Source organism: Vulpes lagopus, chromosome 7 (genome assembly GCF_018345385.1).
Source record: "Vulpes lagopus strain Blue_001 chromosome 7, ASM1834538v1, whole genome shotgun sequence".
Lineage (NCBI taxonomy): Eukaryota > Metazoa > Chordata > Mammalia > Carnivora > Canidae > Vulpes > Vulpes lagopus.
Genome location: NC_054830.1, coordinates 22,857,317 through 22,878,903, shown reverse-complemented (window position 1 = coordinate 22,878,903; position 21,587 = coordinate 22,857,317). Strand labels below are relative to the sequence as shown.

At 39.4% G+C, this 21,587-nt stretch overlaps 2 protein-coding genes across 4 annotated transcripts in view; both read right to left on the bottom strand.

Annotated features, from left to right (window-relative positions):
* CACNA2D3 (calcium voltage-gated channel auxiliary subunit alpha2delta 3) overlaps positions 1–21,587 on the bottom strand; it is an 833,484-nt gene that overhangs the window by 232,245 nt on the left and 579,652 nt on the right. For 2 of the 3 annotated variants that reach the window (XM_041762548.1, XM_041762550.1), the window contains one exon: positions 2,764–2,781. The exons of the other annotated variant lie outside the window; for it this stretch is intronic. In XM_041762548.1, coding sequence (XP_041618482.1) covers positions 2,764–2,781 — 18 coding nt within the window. The remainder of the gene's footprint in view (positions 1–2,763; positions 2,782–21,587) is intronic. 3 annotated transcript variants of the gene reach the window in all.
* On the bottom strand, positions 16,982–17,891 carry LOC121495294 (MICOS complex subunit MIC26). The gene has a single exon (XM_041762551.1). It carries the CDS (start codon positions 17,865–17,867, stop codon positions 17,271–17,273), a length of 597 nt encoding a protein of 198 aa, XP_041618485.1. The 5' UTR covers positions 17,868–17,891; the 3' UTR covers positions 16,982–17,270.

Below are 21,587 nucleotides of genomic sequence, written 5' to 3'. Positions count from 1 at the left end.
CATGTTTATAGAGACATAAGTATTTAAAATATTTATGGAGAAAACAGTTGCAGATGATACAAAGAGGGATTCCAACAAAAACACAGCACAAATGCAGACACCATATGGTCCAATGTATGCACCCATGACCTCATGTGAAAAGCAGGCCAAAGATGTAAACAGCTGGAGGTGCCTCCTTTTTACCCCCTGAACAAGAAACTCTTGGGTTTGGAAGGGGCTCATTATAATCATGTCCATGGCTGGGTGAAATCTCTGGGTAACGTCAAAGGCTTTGGGAAGAAATCTCTCAAAACAATTGTTCCTGGAAGCCTTTGTTTTGTTAGGGTTTTAAGCCCACTCTGCATTTCCTTCTGACTCCGTGTAAAAGGTGAAGTCAGGTAATGCAGAGTATTTAATGAAATAGAGGAGCATCACATATCTTCCTAGTTCTTTTGTCATCTCCTGATTATTTACTAGGCTTGAGTCAGAACCACAAATCACTTTGGAGGCCCCAGACCATCACATCACATAGGATATTCTAATTTGCTCTCTTGACTGCTGCTCTAGAGCATCAGAAGCCAAGACAAACAAATGGTAGTAGAATCTCTTAAAGTTTTGTGAGTGTCTAGTTTATGTCAGGTTCTGTGCTAGGCATAAGTAAGAGAAATAACTCTCATAACAAAACTGGAAAACTAGTCTATTGTTCTTGTTAAACAAAAGGAACCCTAAAGCTTAGAGAAGTTAATTAATGGTCACAAATGGATGGAGGCTAGGATGGAAACCCCCCCCTCCCCCATAATCCTTTGCTAGTCAAGCAGCAAGACAATGTGTTTGAGGGGAGCTGATACTCTTAAAAACCTTATCTTTCTTAAAGCAGAGTCTTCTGCAAGAGTCATTGAAGTAATGCTTGGGATGAAGAGGGGAGAGCATGAGGGCACAGGTACTCATACATCAGCAGCTGAGACTAGCTGCCCTTAGGGAGGGTGTCTTCCACCTGCAGTGTGACTCTTCAGCTGCCTTCACCTTCTAACCCAGATACCCAAGGTTTATATTTAAACTCCTTCTCCAAAGAACTGAATTGGCCAGAAATGACTCCAAGAAGTTCTGAAACCATTTTATGCAGGGCTCTTAATAATTTTTAAGGTAAATACCTTTCTCTATTTCAATAAGAAGACGATTTGTAGCCATGGTGAGAAATAGGAGGAAAGAGCTATTCCTTGTGATATGGGGCTGCACAGTGAGTCCTTGGGCAGTCAGTCCAGCATCTTTTGGAAAGGCACTGGGGCATCCTCCTCAATTACAAACTTTCTATTTGCAGGGCATGTGATGTGAATGACAGAAGGAAAGAGGGCAGGGAGTGAAGTGCTATTGAAGAACCATGTGTCCCAGCAACCTTTGGTCTTACCATATTCTGTGTGGGTTTGTTTTGAATCTTGGTTTAAAATTCCACGGCTGATGGCACCTAAAATTCATGAGGAATCTTCTACAACAGAATGCTTCTGTATATGGATCGTGGAAATTTGATGAAGAAATGCCAGGAAGTTGAGGCCGGTCTAGTTTTAGGCACTAAATTTGTTAAGTCTCTTTACAAAGAAATTTCAAATGCGGGCAATTAAGAAAGCATGACCTGTTAAAGATGCCAATCCTTCCAGATAATGTGAAATCTTGACCATATATTTACTCTGGAAGCTGTTGTTCTACTCAAATACTTTAACTTTTAATGAAGTGTTCAGTCTTTTTGTGATGGCACTCAAGTGTAATCAAACATTACCACAAGCCAAGTCACACACTAGCATGTCTCGCCTTGTTTAAATATCTCAAATATATTTGAGTAATTGTGTAATGATTTCTAGGCCTCTGGTTGTCCATATGGTCTGAACAGACTGTCTTTTGTAGAGCAGTTGTGCTATCTCTCTCAACAGGAAGGAATCAAATCATCTTTGCTCCAAACTGGAAAGCTTGGGAGGTACTGCTTACATTTCGGGGAGGTGCCTTACCTCAACTCTTGAAACAAAACCAACCCACATCTGGCCCCCAGAAATCACTGTGTCTTCTGGAAATCTTGCTTGTGTTTGTGAAATATCCCAGAATAAGTCAACAGGCATCATGTGTCATGTTTTCTTCCATAACTGTCCTTAGGATACAATGACATGCCATGGGGACAACACAGCAAAGCCAGCATGGCAATCACATGGAATCTTACTGGACAGAGAACAGTCTACATGGTGAAACTAGATCATCTCAGACAGACAATGAGGACCAGTGAAAGGGTCTGACATTGGCAAGAACTTTGCTCTAATGCTCTCCAGGTGGTATAGGCGATGAGACAAGCAAAGAAGCTATTGATTTTGCAATTAATGAAACCCATGGGGAGTCTTCAGAGATTTGGCTTAAGAGCCCAGAATCTATACACTTAGTCACTGGGCCTTACAAATTATTCACATTAGCTGCATCCCTAGGAAAGTACCTCAGGGAAGACCTGGAATGCTATGTTTGAAGGATTGTGCTAAACTTACTCTTTGAGAATTCTTAGTAAAATGGTTGGGTACAGAGCTGCCCTCAAACTGTCCATAAGAAGGTTCTTTGATGGGACAAACTGGGCAGGGAGACAGTGGACAGATGAATTTGTTGGCCTTTCTGCACCTGCCCAACCTCAAATTTTTGAAGTTTTAAGAGGGAAAACCATTTCACTGGTCATGAACAGTACTGAATGCACAAAATCATGGAGACATGCACAATTTGCAAGTTCTGGGGATGACTGCAATGTGATGGAAAAGAGTTTACCTTTTGTGCCTGAGGGAGCTGAAAAATAACAGGAAAACAAAACAAAAAGAAAAGAAAAAAAGCAATCATTACCTAAAAAGTCAAGATTAATTGTAAAACTTCATTTGGTCACCACTGGCAAATGGAAAAACCAAAACTGGGAGAAAAAAGAGGGAAATAAAACTAAAGCCAAGTCATTTCCCCAAATTAAGCTATGGTGTTGATTATTCAACCTGCTGTCTGAATCTGTAGGATCAACAGATAATCTGTGAGCACATGTTTTGGGAATCACCATGCCTGTGCAGGCAGTTTGGCAACTTCCTGCAGTGCTAGACCTGAGGTTCTTCTGTTCTGCAGTCCCAAACACACATTTCCAAGGCCCAATTCCTCCTTCTTGCATGCCAATGGTTTCCTAGTGGAGAAGGACTGCCTAGAGACATCTGGCATTGTCAAAACCGGGGAGGGGAGGGGAGGGAGCCAGAGCTCTTGGCTTCTTGTGGGTAGACACCAGGGATGCTTCTAAACATCTTATAGTGCACGAAATAGCCCTCACAAAAAAGAATTATTCAGCCCACATGTTGATTGTGCCCAAGGTTGAGAAACCTTTCTGTATATAAAGGTAAGACCATTAGAAAAATGTTCTGTTTTTAAAGTCAATTTTTCTTGCTTTGTAGCACATTAACTGTTCTCTTTATTGGTGGTTAAGGAAGCATGCACGAGGATTTGTGCACTTGAAGTAAAGCTGATACTCTAAGAGCAACGAAAAGACAGTCAGTTAATCCATAAAATAAGACATAATAGCTTTCCAAATGGTACAAGCAAGAAACTGAAATTATAGGTATATGGGAAAAGATGAACATTTATGGGACATACTTGTCTATTTTTCAACATTGAGATTATTAGGCTGTGGTTTAATGCCACTGTATTTGTGACTGCCATTAGAGCATGTGATGTTTTGAAAAGCATTTTTCCACTCTGAAATAGAAATTACATTATCTATGTATTAAATACCAAATCTAGGAGTTACATCATTTTCAAGACTTAATTCCCATCATAGAGACTAACATTTATTGTGTGTGAGCTTGTCACCAGGCACTGTTTTGAGCTTTTTATTTGCAATGTCCCACCAATAAAAGCAACCCAGTACTAGATACCCTTATTACCCATTTTACAGATGGAAAATAAAATGGAACCTGGAGGATAAGTAATTATATACTGTCCCATAGATAATAAATTGTAGAGCTGGGTTGCCTGACTTTAGAATGTGCAAATTCAACCAACTCACACAATAAAGGCCATGAATGCTAGGAAATTAGACAGCAGACTTTTCTCTCTGTCTCTCTAGAGCTTATAACATTGGAAGTGCCAGAAGATGCAAGACCACTAAACCAGAAATCCTAGGGTCTCATTTGAACCTTTTGCCTTTCCCATTCATTTAACCCTGGGAAGAATGTGTTCTTTATCTGCACTAAGACCAGGGCTTCCTAAAGCCCTGTACCTATGGATAGAGCCCAGCAAAGGACAGAAGGTATAGACCCAAACCAACAAGATGTCTTGGATCTCAGAGACATCTACAGAATAATTGGAAGTATATCCATGAAAAGCAGGCCCAACCTCTCCAACACTCATTTTTCAAGCAATTTTATCCCCAAAGGTCTCCCAATTTAAGGAAACAGGAATAGTACAAGCATACTTTTCTTATTCTTTTATCCTACTTATGGTTATGGTGACCAGTATTCAATAAGGAAGCTTATGAGTTCCTCCAGTGCTTCTTAAAGAGTTCAGAAAATATGTACTAAGAGGTGAGAAATTGAACCTAAAATGAGGGATCCCTTCAAGTAAAGTCTCTTGAATATTAAATATTTTTTCATATGACAGAAAAGAAACCTTAGAGACATGAACATTAAGGGAATGATAAATGCACATTTCCTTAGGAAAGCATTTGTGTTGAATCACAGCTTGTCATACGAAATGCATGGGGGGCCCAGCGAATTACAAATGTTTGATGAACTGTAAAATAAATACCAAGGTTCAGCCCTGCACACACTGCTGGACTTGACAGGCCTCTGAAAGGGGAGCTACCCTTTCTTTCTTTCTGGAAGCTTCATCTCAGTTGAGCAGGAAACACCTCTTTTTGACTCATCCATTTAAGCACAAGAGAAGGAAAATGAGAGACTAGGACTTTGTGGTGATGTCCTTAGTTTAACACTGTCCTCAAACTCTCCACAAAACATATATTTTCCTCAAGAAATAACTCATGAGAACAAAGAGCCACTTTCCTATTGGTGCCTTGAAGGAAGAGAAATTATAGCTTGCAGTGCCCTCAACAGGTTGGACCTGAGAAGGAGCTTCAGAATAGAACCCAGCAAATTTAGATCGGATCATTAGCAGCCACAGATGCTACTACTTGGGAGTCAGCTCCCCTGACGATACATCATCCCCCCCAACAGTCACAAACTATACGCATGCCTGAGCTGGGAATCTGACCAGCCAGTTACTTGAGGCCTCTGGCTGGAGTCTTGAGGCACGTGCCTTCCAGCCTTTGGCCAGATGCTTGTCTGTAAAAAAGGGATGGTGGAGGGAGGGCTGGGAAATGGGCCAAATCTGGGATGGCCAATAGATTTCGTCTTGAGAGCCAAGTCTGACTGATTAGTAATGGTTGTCTGGAGGGCCATGTTGAGGAGGATTCTGAAGTTATGTCTGAGTTTTGTTGGAAAGAATGTAAGAGCCAAATAGCAATGTCCTTTGTGGGCTAAAAACTAAGGAATGGCAAACCATATCCCTGGACACGATGATCTCTCAAGGTCTTCCTGCACTTTTTCTTTGTAGTTCTGAGTACATCTACGATTTGTATGCCGATATTTGCTTAATGTCTCTCCCCTGCTTGGTCAAAAGCACCATGAAAGCATGAGGGTATTTACCCTCTATGCAAGTCTTTAAGAAGTTCTCTAAGCTGTGCCTGTAACCGGTGTCCTCCTTGTTAAAGAAGGTACCCTGTTTCTAGGTTATGTTTAAGGCAGATGCTAGGGAAAGAGAATCGGGGTAACTGCCTTGAATCCACATTACCTCCACAAACACACCATGTTGATAATCCAAGCTGACAGCTTTCAAGAGAAAAAGAAATCTCTCTGCCAGAAGGATGGACATGAACTCTTGGATTCCCACATGCCTGGTGTGGGTGTCTATATATGTACCGACTGTCTCACTAACCCATGGATTCACATGAAAGCAGCCTGGGAACTTCTCATCATGTGGCCTATGGTGAGGCAACATCTCTTTTGAAAAAGCCACCTTGTTAGGCATTGTCAACCAGCCTCCAAGTCTCTGGATCTGTTTCTTCACTTACTACATAAGGGTCTACACTGGTAGCTTCAGTTTCCTTCCAGGCTAAACTCACCCAAGGTGTATGATTCTGTATCCAACTGTGCAAACCCTCCAGTTGAAGGAAGGAAGGAAGGAAGGAAGGAAGGAAGGAAGGAAGGACGGAAGGAAGGAAGGAAGGAAGGAAGGAAGGAAGGAAGGAAGGAAGGAAGGAAGGTAGTGGTATGCTCCAGGCTTCTATATTCCTAGAGAAAAGCTGGGTCCTGAATGCATCCATGAGATACCTGGCATGCAAATGTGGAAAAAGTGAGAAAGTGTCTTTCAAAAGAGAATGAAGGAGAGGAAAGGTGATGAAGCTGAAGATGACAGCACAAGCCACTCTGTAAGGGACACTCTCAATGGACCAGGTATTTGACTGAGCAATTGTTCACCTTGCACAATGTTGGTCCTCCTCACAGTGGACCTCCAGGTTAGAACTCCCTGGTTGACAGATGAGGAAACAGATAACATTTAGAACAGCTAAGTACCTGGCCTAGGCCACTTAGCTGGGAAATGCTTGACCTGAGGGTCAAAGTCAAGTCTCTCTGAAGCTCCACTTCTGTTTTATCCATCAGGCTCAAGGTGCTGCTCCTCATGCAGACCAAGGGCTTGAGCACCAACCCAAGCTCCTGACGGACTTGGGGACTTCTCAGGCTGTTCTGTCTGGGCATATGCCATACTGGAAAGGGGACCAAGAAGTTCTGGCACCACCCCTTCTGGGAGAGTTTGTATGGAGATGGAAAATCCAGCTTACCACTTTTCTCAGCGTGTGGTGCATGATGTAACCACGTAGCATAAATATTTACCATGTCCTCTCCTGTCACAGACATTTACGCTTATTCTTTCCTCATACTGGAAGTCTCCCTTGTGCCCCTCCTTGTGGCGCACCTAGCAAATGCCTACTTCTCTGGTCAGTTGTCATTGCCTCAAAGAAGCCTTGTCTGACCTCTTGCATCATGTGCCCTCTCACATGCCCTCATAATAAATACCACATGCGTCCCATTCATGGTATGGTTATTCCCTCTTGCATTAACTGCTTTTTCTATTTTGGTAATAGAAACCAAACTTTTAGCCAGGGTCAGCTAACTGACCCTCTTAGAGCTTGGTGTGCCTAAATGATTCAGTCATGGTCAATGAGATATCCATGGATGTGGCTTTTCCAGAGAGTGTTCTTAAAAGGACTCCCTCCACTCCATCCTGCTGCCAGTAAGGTAGATGTGATGGCTGGTTCTGTAGCAGTCATTCTGAACTATGAGGTTATTTTGAGGATGGAAACCACACATTAGGCTGGTGAAGACAGCAGTAATGACAGGCAAACATAACAGCTATGGCCAGCTATCTACCATTCTAACTGCTTCACTTCTATCAACTTAATCAAAACTCACAGGAACCTTATTAGGTAAATTCTATTATTGCCCCAGTTTTGCAGATGATGGAACTACAAGGTCACATGGCCAGAAAGCAGCAAAGACAGAATTTGAGAAAGGTGGCCAATAGGAAGGGCAGTGAATATTCCAAATAAGAAATAATGGAGAACTGAATCAGGGTGCTTGTGGTGGAGGTGGCAGGCAGTGGTATGACCTTAGATCTATTTCAGAGTAGAGACAGTGGAGACTGAAATGGTAATATGTAAGAAGGAGACATCACAAGCGCCTCCAAGGGTTTTGATCCACGCAAATGCAAAAATGGAAGAGCCATTTACCGAAAAGAGGAAGGCAAAAGGAGGAGAATATTTGAGGAAAGCAATTGAGTTGAGTTTTGTCTGCCATTGACAGTTTTAGGGTGCCTCTTAGATTTGCAGGCAGAGGTGTAGGGTGGGCAATGTGGTCAATGTCAGTATGCCAATAAGGTCACTCAGAGAGTGCATGGAGAAAGAAGAGAGTCTGTGCCAGGGACAGAACAGGAATATCTCACCAGGTAGAGGTCTGTGAGTCTAAAGGAGCCAGTCAAAAGAGCAGTGAAGAGCCAGGAGGGAGGTAGGAGATCAGAGAGTGCTCTGAGTCCCTAAAGCTAAATAAAGGTTCTTCAAAGTGAGATAGTACCTCCAGCAAGGGAAGGAAGCCCTTTTGTTTTAACTTTTGTTATTCATTTCATTTCTATCTCAGATTTCTGCACAGAGTCATGGAGCAATGGAGGGGATGTCCATCCATCACTCTCACTCAATGAAGTTCCAGAGTTGAATGGACTCCTTTTCAAAAATAAAACTCCAATTAAAGATCTATTGATCAAAACAACACATTTCACTATGAAATATGTAAAGACCAAATGGGAAACAAAGTATTTTCCTGCCAACTGTGTAAAACAAAAAAAAGCCTGGCCTACATATGTTTATTCCATTTTGTAAAACTGGCCCTTTGCCTCAAGCCTTATGAATGAGAGATAAATCCCTGCTTGCTGCAAAGTTTCCTTGTGTTCATTTATTTTTCTTGTGCATGTTTGCATTTATAATCTTCCATTCTTCTCCATTAAGCAATTTGGATAAAGATCCCTATTCCTCTTATATATCAGAGGAAGTTCTGCTAATTGGCTCAAACTCTAAAACCAGCACATCAAGCATAGAAGGTCTCTGATGAGCTAAGATTTGGCAGTGTAGTTTCTGTCCCACATCCATCTACTTCCGCCACCACATGCCAAGCCACCATGGTTGCTCTTCGTCTCCTCACTTTGACTCCTCCCCCCAGTCCTGTCTCTATACTGCGTCCAGAATAATCGAAACATATAAACCTGGTACTTTGCCAGTGCTCACTTGCCTCAAAGGCTTTGTATGGCTATTTTATCTGATTGGCTAATGCTCTGTCCCCTGCCCAACTCAATTCCCTAACACTGCCTACAAGCCTGGCCTTACCAATTCTTACCCATCTGTCAGATTTCAGCTCTGGTGGCATCTACTCTGACTGAAGTCCCTATCTCAACCGAGTGTCTTTCTATAGCATCATTTAGTTTTTTCCTCTCTTAGCATACATCACCTTCTGTAATCATCTTATTTTTTAATTACTTCTCCACATAAGAATTTAAGAGTCATCCAGGGCCCACATCTATTGTATTCATTGTTTTATCATTAGGGACTACACCTGTTCTATATCTGGCCCTTGTTAATCATTCAGGACATATTTGTTGGGGTTATAGAGGAAGGAAGGAAGGGAGGGAGGGAGGGAGGGAGGGAGGAAGGAAGGAAGGAAGGAAAGAAGAAAGGAAAGAAGGAAGGAAAGAAGGAAGAAAGGAGAAAGGAAATGGAGGAAGGAGGGAAGGAGGGAGGGTTGTGGGGAGAGGGAAAAGGAGAGAAGGAAAAGAAGCAGGAAGGAAGGGATGAAGAGGGGAGAGCCTTAGAGTCTGGTAGACCAGGTTTCAAATCCTATGTCTACCACTTACTGTGAGGATGTGGACAATAAAAAAAATAATCTCTGAGCTCAGATTTCTCATCTGCAAGACCAATAGTAACACTATAGCAAGGGATTAATGTGAGGATTATGTGAGATAAATACCTGCTGAGAACCTACAACAGCCCTTGGCCCATAATATTTGTTGTTTTTACCCCTTGACCTTGTAACCTCTGGAGTTTTCAGAGTTGTCCCTAACCTTACAATGTATGAGAGATTATACCAACAACCAAGTACCTCGTGATCCATAAATAGGCCCACAGACCTGGAATCAGGTGTCTGGATAGCCTGGATAAGTTGTCTTAGGCAGTATGTGACTTTTACAATGGACATGTGTCTCTTTGTTTTCATCATAAGCACTTTCCTTTTGTAGTAGTTCCTATGTTTTGGCTAAGGCTTTGCTATAAGCCCCTTGATGTGGACAGTGCCAAGACCTAAGCCAACCAACTCATCACTCTCCTCTGGCCATAGCAACTGGCTCAGAGTGGACATGTGACCTAAACGAATCTAATGAGAACTTTTATAGAAGTCACCAATAATCACATCCCTTTCCTCATTTCTCTTCTTTTCCCTTTGCTCCCTGAAGTAGAGTCGGAGAGGATGCACCTCTGGGAACAGTTCGCCAAATGGGGCCTAAGAGTAAAGCCAACACTATGAAAGGTGTGAAGTTAGAGAGGCAGAACTCAGTGCCAATGGTGTCATTTGGGCCCCACATCCATCCATGGGACTTAGCTTCTAGTGGCTTCCAGCTTAGTAGGAGCCATGGGGACATCCTGAGTGAACTGAGTTCTCATTATTCCCACAGATACTTGTAGCTGGTCATCTCTGGTATACACCATGGCTGCTCACAACTAGATATTACCTGTCTAGATCAAGGGATTCATCAGAAATTTCCATATTGTTTGCTCAATTTCAAAAACACTGAGGAGAAATGTCCTCAAAAGATTTCCAATGGCTTATGGGAAATTTCCTCACAAAACACAGGGTATCCTATTTTGGTCTTTATGACAATGTTAAATGCGTCAAGAGACAAGAGTGTGTCTTTGTCATTGTCCTGCTCCTCAGAATCTCCTCCTCGCCTGGCTTTTATTCAGTCTACTTCCTCTACTTCTTCCTCCTTCTCTTCCTCCTTAAATGTGGGCACCCTGTTGCTCATTCTACAATCCTTCATTGATGCTACCTGTCCAGTCTCATGGTTCAACTAACCCTTGTTCATGGTGGTGATGGCAGCATGGGGGCAGGGGTGTGGAAAGCAGGAGAGCAGTGGTTGAGGTAGACAACCCTGCAGACCGGAAGACAAGAATAAAAACTGGGTCAACAAAAGAAAATAAACAGAACTGATTTTTCTACTCTAAAATTATTCACATCCTCATTGGAATTTTTTTTTTCATATCCGAGAAGTCTTTCAAGCTTTGTTAGAAAGACTCACAGGCAGAATGGTTATCTCTGTACTCCAAATTCTCTTGCTTTTATCATTTTTAGTGTTATCTTATCTGACCACATACAGTTTATTAATGATTTCTCAACATCTAGTTTGGGGTACAGATAGAACTTTAACTTTTTTTCCAACAGTATGTTTAAAAGCAAGAAAAATATGGATAGAAGGACCTTTCTTTGCAACATACTTGCTTTTTAAAGTGTTTCTTTAAAACAAAAATCGTATCAGCAATGCATATTCCTTGTAGAAAATCAGATATTAAAGAGAGGCAAAAGGAGACATTTAAGGCCACTTATGACAAGAACATCCATTTTTTTCCCCTAACACCGATTGTTGTTCTCAGTTAATATTATGTTAAATGACTGCACAGTATTCCATTATTCGAATATATGATAAATCACTTATGAACTATCTAGGCTGTATTCTCCTTGTCACTAAAGTAAATGACTGCAATAAACATCCTTGTAGTGTGCACATGTTTGTAATAAACATCTTTGTAGTAAAACTGTTGCACATACTCTCAACTTTTCAAGAAGTGAGTTATTAGTTGAAGGGCATTGCATATTTCAGTCCATGTGGCTTTCTAGAATGCTGTCCTAATTTACACTCTGAGCAGGATTCCATGTTCACTTTTCAATGTTCACTTCACCACCCTTAAGTCAGCACTATGTATTGTCATCTTAAAAAATCTTCCAGTAATTTTTAAAGGTTAGATTACATGGATTAAATATTTCCAGTCCAAATGAGTTAAAGACAGAGGATATTCAATTTTAAAATCCCTGAATGGCCAAAGGGTTAGCTCTGTTGTGGGTCTCCAGAGAACACTGTCCTGCTTACTGCAGACTAGCACCTCCAGGTTATTTAGTAGAAAATTGATAACTAAAGGTCAGATTTTTCAAACTTAATTTTGGATAAAAAAGACCTGGTATTTTTGTTGCAGCAGTAGAGCCCTGCCTAGATGAAAAACAAGCATGCATAAATTATTCACTTGATGGCAGACATTTTGGGGGATGCTGGAAAATGTGGATTATTAATGGGCAGGCCAGAACAATTCTCACATTACATATAGCTAAGGACTATCAGCTGGGGGAAAGCCCCAGACATTTTGCTTGTTATAATGTTCTAAAAATTCTCACAATAAGAAGTCATTTCTCATCAGGCTTGAACTCTGCATTGTATTGGAAAAATAAGTTTCCAATTAAAATTGTCATTCTTCAGCTTTATTTTGTGTGGTCATCTTGCTGAAAAATTATCTGGAGTTCTGGCAATGTGGGGGAGCCCAAGGTTCTATCAGTTTCCTGTGAGAACATGGATTGGTAGAATCGAAAGGGAATTTGGCAAAGTCCAGATAAAACCACCACCATGATGCATCTGTATTTCCTATTTGAAAACCACATTGGTCCACATGGCAGTCCAGGGATCAGTGTAGATTAAGGAGGATCTGATAGGGAAGGAAGCTCTTTTTTGCAGGATTCATTTTGGAAATATCTAAACAGGATGCAAACCCACTCAGACCTTCTCCTGAACTCCCATCCTACCAGTGTCACTTTTCAACATTGTGACTGCTTCCAGTTGGATACTCTAAGCTGCTGGTTTTAATTAAAACTTAATTTGCAAAAATGTTTCATAATTTATGCATGTCATATAATTCCTCTGAGACTATGAACTTGGAGCCAACTCAGGGCCATATAAGGAGACATTGTACTGAGAAGGTGGGGGGAGGAAAGGGATGTAGGAGGAGAAGTACCAACAGGGGTGCAACAGAGGAAGGTACTGATACTTTCTTTCAGCTTTCCATCACCTGGATCTGCAGCCACCTGGGAGAGACACGGACCTTGATGTCTGGAAGGAGAGAGCCCATTTGGCAGGTCACAGACACAGAGACCCAGAAGGGTCAGCAGTGGCGAGAATTGTCCTCCAAGGAAGGTCTTACCAGGGGAGATGATGAGCCAAAGAACTTGAAACCCTCCAAAAGAGATGAATGGGTTCCCACTCTCTCCACAAAAGGAGACATTGAAAACCCACAGAGGAAAATTAATGAAAACTCAAGAGTTTGCAATGAAACCATTACTTCACTCAACAGATGTCTTCCAAGAGGAGAGTTTGCAGGGATCTGCCAAACTGTTGAACCACAAAGAAATCTGTGTAGCAACTTAACTAGAAATATTGGGCCTGTAAGAAAGATGACCAGAAAGACCCTACCTTCAATGCACATCCTTTGTTAATTATAAAGTGAATGAATCTCCAGGCACCCTCCATGTCTGCAGTGGAAAAAAAATCTATATAGACAGAAAATATCAAAAGGGCCAAAAAAAAAAAAAAAAAGTACACATGTATTCTGCATACTCAAAAAGGATGGGCCACAGTGTCAGTGCTATACTTTTTAGTGGCCAACCTGGTAAGTTACACGTTTCACAGCAGATGATCTCTATCTCTACACTATAACTTAAAGGTCCTTCCATTTCCTGCTGCCTATGGAAAACATTATAACCTATTAAGAAAAAGCAAGAGACTATCTTATCTATCTGCCAAGTTTATCTATCAAGTTTGTATCTTCCAGAAGTGAACACAGTAAGTAACTTTTGAGGGTAAAGGTGTGAGCTGTGGGGGACAGATAATCCTCTGTGGATGTTCAGATTAGGAGATCCTTCAGGAAACCCCATACACACTCTGTGATTCTTGTCTGTGATTGCAGTTTACAAGTTTTCTTCTATGAAAAATCTATTAACATTTCCTTCCCTTACATATTGGTTTCACCTTGGCCCATCAATGAATATATTTTATGTTCACCTGGAAAGAGAAAGAACTGCCAAAGCCATGTGTTGAACAAGTTCTTCTATGCACCTGAGCACTTTGCAAGTCAAGACTGGATGTCATTTACTAACAATGAAAACGTGCACATGCTGAGTGCTTACTTTAAGCCAGGCCAAGAGTTAAGGCCTCTGAATGCATCCTCATGAGAAATTCCCACATAACTCTAGGGACTAGATCTAGTCATTTATATCCCAAAGATGGGGAAACTAAGATTGACTCCAAATCTTGTTTTTGACCACATAGGATAAACAAGTCACATGATCCAATTAGTTTTTTTCTAAAAATTTCGAATAATCTGTTAATGGATAATGAGAGGAACACAATATAAAACTAAAAATTAAGTGGTCTACTAGTAGAACAGAAGGGAGCTGCTGTTCTAACCTGCTGACACATGGACTACTAGAAGACTACTTTGGGCTTGTTTTGGTCATGTAGAAAGGAGACCTATTAATATGCTAGAACTGCTGACCCCTCAAAATACATTTTGCTCTCCATCCTCCAAATCTGGTGTTTGGCAATCCTTAAGCACGCTTTGCCAAACACATGTTCCTATAATTTTGAAGTCCATGTGTATTTACAGTGAAGTTTTTCTCATGGTCTTGATTAGTTTATAATTAAATCATAAAACAGAGTAACTCTTATCAAATATCTTTATTTCCTAGTGCCTTTTTTTTCTATTACAGGATTTTCTTTCTCTTAGTTAAGAAAGTCAGGTCTTACCAGTGACACTTGGTCCCAAATCTCAAAGAGGCTAATAAAGTTCTGAAGTTCACATTAAAACATATACTTCTGACAGAATCCAAATGCCAAAACCTGAGCTTTTCATATTGAATTCTTAAGTTAGGTAACATGATCAAGGAATAAAGAAAGAGGCATAAATAAGGCCATCTTACAATTAAACTGACTTAGTATAGTATTACATTTCAATAAAAACTATCTCAAGTCATATCCAGTAAATTGTCACTGTCTTAAAAAGTTTTTTTTTTAAAAAAAGATGATTATTATTCTCTGGTAACAGTAATCTAAACTCAATGTTTGTTAATCTTGAATAGGAATAAATAAATGAAACAATGTAATTAAGTAATCTTGATGATAAAACAAACTAACCAATTAATCAACTTTTATTTCTAAATTTCTACTGTGGTCACGATAGCATAACTAGTATTGGATTAGCCCTTTTGACACAAACAGGTAAATAAGTGGACAGGATACACACAAAAAAATTCCTTTGATTTTGGTCAACAATCAACACAGACTTCACTTCCTAGAAGGGCAAAAAAGCAAAGTGAGACTCATGATCACTCCAATACTCTGCCTGGAAGCAGTTACAAGATCTTAGAATAGGGAGGTTGAGCCCATGAAAAGCCTAGTTGTTGTGCTGAATTGAGGAGGAATTAATCAGAGTTTATAGAGGCTGAGGTGGCTGAAATTTTAAAGATAGAACACTGAAGAGAGAAAGTTAAACAAAGAAAGAGTGCCAGAAACTTACAGGGAGGTCTTCCTGAGTTTTTGGTTTAACACTAAAATGACTATGTGTAGGGTGGGACTCCACAGGACTGGTGAGTAAAGCACAATTACAGAGGCAGTGATGGGGTGGGAGGGGAACTTCAATAAAGCTGAAAGCCAAAAAAAAAAAAAAAAAAAATCTATTAGGCTTAAACTATGGCTGGGAATTTACAAGTTCCAACCAGTTAGAATAGAATTTTCTGTTAAAGACCTGGAACATTTGGTAGGAACTCCAGAAAGGTTGTTCCTTGGATTACAACTAAACTAGCCATAGACTGAAAGACACACCTGCTTAACCAAAGCTTAAAACCAAGCATGTAAAGGGCCAAGCTCATACATAAGTAAATTCCCTGGCTGCCAGAATAGAACTCAACACTCTTTAAAGGAAGACAACAAACCCAGACACTTACCACAATGCCCACAATCATGATGTCATTATATCCAACAGCTAATAAAAAAACTGCTATATACAGAAACAGGAAAATGTGACTCTTAAGAAGGAAAACAATCAATCAATAGAAATATAGCCAGAAATGATGCAAGTAGAAACCATGACTTCAAATCAGTTGTTAAATATGTAATCAAGGATTTAAAGGAAAAGTTGAATATTATGAAGGCAAGACTGAAAACTAAAAACAAATGCCAAAACCAAGTAAAAATAAAAACCATATAAAACCCCTAGAATTGAAAAGGCCAGAGATGGATGGTATTGCACTTTAGACATTTCAGAAGGAAAGATCAGTGAACCTAAAGATATAGCAATGGAAGTAACTGAAATTGAAAGAGAGAGAGAGAGAAATTCAAAGAGAATTTTAGTAGCCAGTAGGAAAATATCAAGCAGATGAATATATATGTGATTAAAATTCCAAAATCATGTGCAGTGGATGAGGGACCGAAAAGAAATGAAAACAGATTGGTTACACAACTCAAATTTGATGAAATTTATAAATATGCCAATCCAAGAATCTTAATAAACCTCAAGCAAGATAAATACATACTAAAAAACCAATACCAAGGTACAGCATTGTTGAAAATCAATCATAAAATCTTAAAGCAATCAATAAGATAAAATACACATGTATAGTGCAAAGGTAAGAATTATCATTGACCCTCACCAGAAACAATGCAAGCCAAATGATAACAGAACCACTGGTTTAAAGTAATGAAAAAAAAATGTACATCTAAAATTCTATATCCAGTGAAAATATCCCTCCAAAGAAGGTGAAACAAAACACTTCAGACAAAAAAAAAAAAAAAAAACTGAGGGAATTCACTGTCAGTGGAGTTGCACTTTAGAAAAGATTTTTTTTTAAAAATTTTCAGGCTGAAGGAAAATGATTCCAGATGCAAGCTTGATTCTATACAAAAGAATAAATAGGACCAGAAATGGAAACTATGTGGGTAAACATTGAGATTTTTTCCTCACTTTTTAATTAACTATTTTAAGCAAAATAAAAACAATGTATTATGTGGGGTTTATAATATATGTAGGAGTAAAAAGTATAATAATAGTAGCACGTAGGATGGAAAGAGAGCATGGAGTAAACTGTTTTAAGTTACTTCCATTATGAGAAAGGGAGACTGAAAAGTTGAAGATGCAAATTGTTACATTAGAACAATCAACCAAAGGGCACAACTAAGAGGTATAGCTTAGCCAATAGGCCAATAGTGGAGATAAAGTGGTTGGGGCACCAACCTCCCATGCAGTCAGAAATTCACATGTAACTTTTGACTACCCAGAAACTTTTTTTTTTTTTTTAATTCAGAATTTTAATTATGTACATAAATAGCAACATGAGAACCAGGAGTTCTAATGCTGGACATTATCTCTAGGTGAAAGGATTTCCGATTAGTCCACTGGTAGTATGGTATCACCCAAGATAACAAAGAAGCCTGGTATATAGTTTTTCCTGAAGAAGAAAGCCAATTTACTACATTCAGTACTGACTTCTCTGCCATTTTTTCTGTAGAAAATGCATGGAGTTTCCAATGTTTACCTATAACTGATTAAAATGGGCAGAGCATGGAGCATTCTACTTATTTCCAGGTGAATTCTTCACATTTCCTGGCTTTTGAAAGTTCTCCTTCCACAAATCTTCTACGACTATGTATCCTCGTAAACCCCAGTCATATAATTTCTCCCCACTGACCTGGACAAATACGATGGCTTGTTGTGGATAATAAAGAGAGGCAGCTAGTCCCATGAACCCAGGTGGATACACCAGCTTCTTTATTTTTGACCCTCTAGCCAAAAGAAGTCCAACAATGCCAGCAAAACCAATAACACCAAGTCTTGGAAAAAATCCAGGAGGTGCATTTTGTAGATATTCATAGCTGTCTAACCCCCATTGAACCAAGCTCTGCATCTTGGGCTTTGTTTGCGAGTACATTTCCTGACACCAACTCGTATATGGCTCGCAATGATGTCGGAGATGTGAAATGCTTTCTTCAAGCTGGGTCCTTGGCTCCTCCACATATTTAGATTGACCCTCAGGAACCGAGTAGAGTGAAAGCTCATTAACCTTCACAGAAGTTTTGTGAGGTGAGTCCCTTTTAGGTGACGCATAGACTTTAAAGGTGAGCAGACTCAGGCTGGCTGGCCCCACAGACCTCTGAATTACCTTGAACATGTTGCTGGCAGAGGTGGCTCCGGCGGGGTCTGACTACCCAGAAACTTAAATACAAATTGGCTACTGTTGACTAGAAACCTTAAAAATAACATAAACCGTTGATTAACATGTATTTTGTACACTATGTGCATTATATTCTGTATTCTTAAAATAAAGAAAGCTAGAGAAAAGAAAATGTTATTAAGAAAATCATAAGGAAGGGAAAATACATTTATAGCACTATACTGTATTTATTGGAAAAAATCTGCATATAAGTGGACCTATGCAGTTCAAACATATATTGTTCAGTGGGTGTGTGTACCCGCAAAAACATATATAATACATATACTTGTTTATGGCAATATGGTAAAGTTAAATAAAAAAGAAAAATAAGAGAACAGATTAGACAGCTATTTCTAAACAATATGGTGGACTTAAAACCAAACAATAGAGACAATTACTTTAAATGTAAATGGAAAAATGGTGCCTGGGTAGCTCAGTCGGTTAAGCACCTTACTCAATTTCAGCTCAGATCATGATCTCAGGGTCATGAGATCAAGCCTTGAGCTGGGCACTGTGCTCAGCAGGAAGTCGGCTTGAGATTCTCTCTCTCCCTTTTCCTCCGTCTGTTCCCCCTCCACCCCACATGCTCTCTCTCAAACAAATCTTCAAAAAATGTAAGTGGATTAAATATACTATTTAAAAAGTAGAAACTGTCAGATTGGATAGAAAGAAAAAGAGATCCAATTATATTTTGCCTACAAAAATACCTTTTACGTAAAAAGAAATGTGGGTTAAAGGTTAAAGAAATGGAAATATATACCAAATTTATACCAATATAAATAAAACAATATAAAACAATAATCACAGAAAGTTGGGTGGCTATATTAATATCAAACAAAATAGACTTCAAGACAAAGAATATTATAAGAGATAAATAAAAATAGTTTATAATAATAAAATGGTCCATTCCTCAAGAAGAATAATGTCTGCTCCTAATAATAGAGCTTCAAAATACATGATGCAAAAATTGGCAGAATCAAAAACTGAAACAGATAAATTCAGAATTTTCATTGGTGATTTCAACAAGCCTCTCAGCAATTGATAAAACACCGAGGCAGAAGTCAGTAAAGATATAGAAGACATGAACAGCATTATCACACAATGTCACCCCAATGATATTTCTAGAACAATATGCACAGTATCTGCAGAATATACATTCTTTTCAAGTATAAATATGAAATATTCACCAAGAAAGTCTATATGCTGGGCTATAAAACAAGTGTCAGGAAATAAAATTATTGAAATAATAGGATATATTCTCTGAACACAAGAGAATCAAATTAGAAATCTGTAACTAATATATCTAGTAAAATCTGGAAGTATTTGGAAAATAGCACTTTTCTAAACAACCAATGCATCACAAAATCTGCTTATCACAAGCAGTATTAGAAAATATTTTGAACTCAATAAAAGTGAAAACGCAACTATCAAAAGTTGTGAGATGTGGCTAAACTAGTTCTTAGAAACATATAATTTCAAATGCTTATAATAGAAAAGGAGAAATGTGTACTATCAATAGTCAAAGCTCTACCTTAAGAAACTAGAAAAAGATCAAATTAAATACAATATAATCAGAGGAAAATTAAAAAAACTAAAAAATTAGAGCAAAAAACAATGTGACAGAAAATGAACAAACTAAAGAATAGAACTGGTAAAACCAAAAGCTGGTTCTTTGAAAATATCCCTTAAGTTTAAAAATGTATATCCAGACTAATAACAAATTGTCAGTATCAGGAATGAAATGGGGGATATCACCATAGATCCTAAATACATAAGAGAATATTATGAACATCCTTTTGCTAATAAATTCAATAACTTATATGAAGTAGACAAATTCCTTAAAAAAAAAACAAGTGAGCACAATTAATATAAGAAATAGAAAACCTAAAAAGCCCTAGATCTGTAAAAGAAAATGAATTTGGAATTAAAAACTTCCCCACAAAGAAAGGTCTGGGCGCAAATTTCATTAGTGAATGCTAACAATATTCACAGAAAAATCAAGCAATCTTACACAAACTTTTTAATAAGATATGGAAGGAAATACTTTTTTTAAAAGATTTTATTTATTTATTCATGAGATACACAGAGAGAAAGGCAGAGGGAGAAGCAGGCTCCATGCAGGAAGCCCAATGTGGGACTCGATCCCAGGACTCCGGGATCACTCCCTGAGCCAAAGGCAGACTCTCAGCTGCTGAACCACCCAGGGGTCCCAAGAAGGAAATATTTCTTAAACCATTTTTTTTAGGTGGCTGTTATCAAAACTTGGCAAATTACAAAAATATGAAACAACCACCACCACCAAACCACAGACTGATATCCTTTGTGAACACAGAAGCAAAGATCCAGCAATATACAAAAAGAAGAAAAGATCTTGACCAACAGTGTTTATTACGGGAAGGCAAAGTTATGATGATATTCTTGTAATAGATATCAATCAATATAATCTGCCACATATGCAAGATTGCATTTTCCGAAGTGGGGCATAACTACACCTCCCATACCCCAGTTACTTACAGGGTAATGCTGACACTCCTATGAAGTCTATGTGCCCACGCTTTTGTGACTGCCTCAATAGAGAGTATGGGATAAATGGTACCATGTGACTTTCAAGGATAGATTATAAACATATCATGCACTTCTCCTTTGCTCTGGAAACCCAGCCACCATGTTGTAAGGTAGCTCAAACCAGCCCACGCGAGGCAACCACATGGAAAGACAATGTTGGTGTGGTCAGTATAGGTATCCTGCAGACAGCTCACCTGGGGTCCTAGCTTACAGCCAATATTAGCCACCTGACATGTGAATAAAGATATTTCTGGGTAATAGTCCTAGCCACTGAGCTACCCTTATCGTTGAGTCTTCACAGTGAGAACCCCAGATGTTGTGGAGTAGAGGTAAGACAGCCTTGATTTTCCTGTCCAGATTCCTGCTCACAGCATGTGTGAACATATGAAAGTAATTGTTTCACACCATTATGTTTGAGGGTGTTCAGTAAGCAACAGTAGTAACAGGAAGTAAATATCATCACCCCTGTATTACAAAAGAGGACCCTGTGCCTCACGAGAGTGATCAGAACAAGCTAGTGTGGGTAGTGAATGACAAAGTTGGGGTATCAACCCAAGTTTCTCTCAAAGACACTGCATGCCCTGATCTAGACAAAAGGAGTCTTGAGTGTGGTATTATGCCATTTACCAGGGCTCTAGCACAGGGCTAGCAGAGGCTTTGGTGCCATCTTCACAAAATGATGCTCTGTCCCCAGTAACTCTACTTCTCTCAGGAAGACATTTGAGGTCAGGGTTTGGTATGTATGGGTCACACAGCCAAAACTGTCTCACTATGAAACCTTTCCCAAAGATATGTTCCCAATGTCTACATGTGCAAAGCTCAAGTAGCTCAATCAGCCATGAATTCTGGGCATTTATACAAGAGATGGTTGAAACACGAGCTTAAGGAACTCTTGCCAAACAGCTGCAAAGAGTACAGGAAGTAAAGGAATAAAACCTGTTACAGCCTTGGCTCCCACTGCAGTGCAGCACAGGAGATATCGGGGGTTAACCAGCAAATATTTATGATAACAGGACAAATATAATTGACTCATTTCCTTCCCAGAAAAATGACTGCACTCCGAACAGTTAAGATCGGTTGGCATTTTTTATTTTCTGTTGCCTTCTCCTCTGT

Coding starts and splice junctions, on each gene's coding strand:
- LOC121495294 (XM_041762551.1), bottom strand. CDS start 17,867: ATGTTCAAGGTAATTCAGAGGTCTGTGGGGCCAGCCAGCCTGAGTCTG.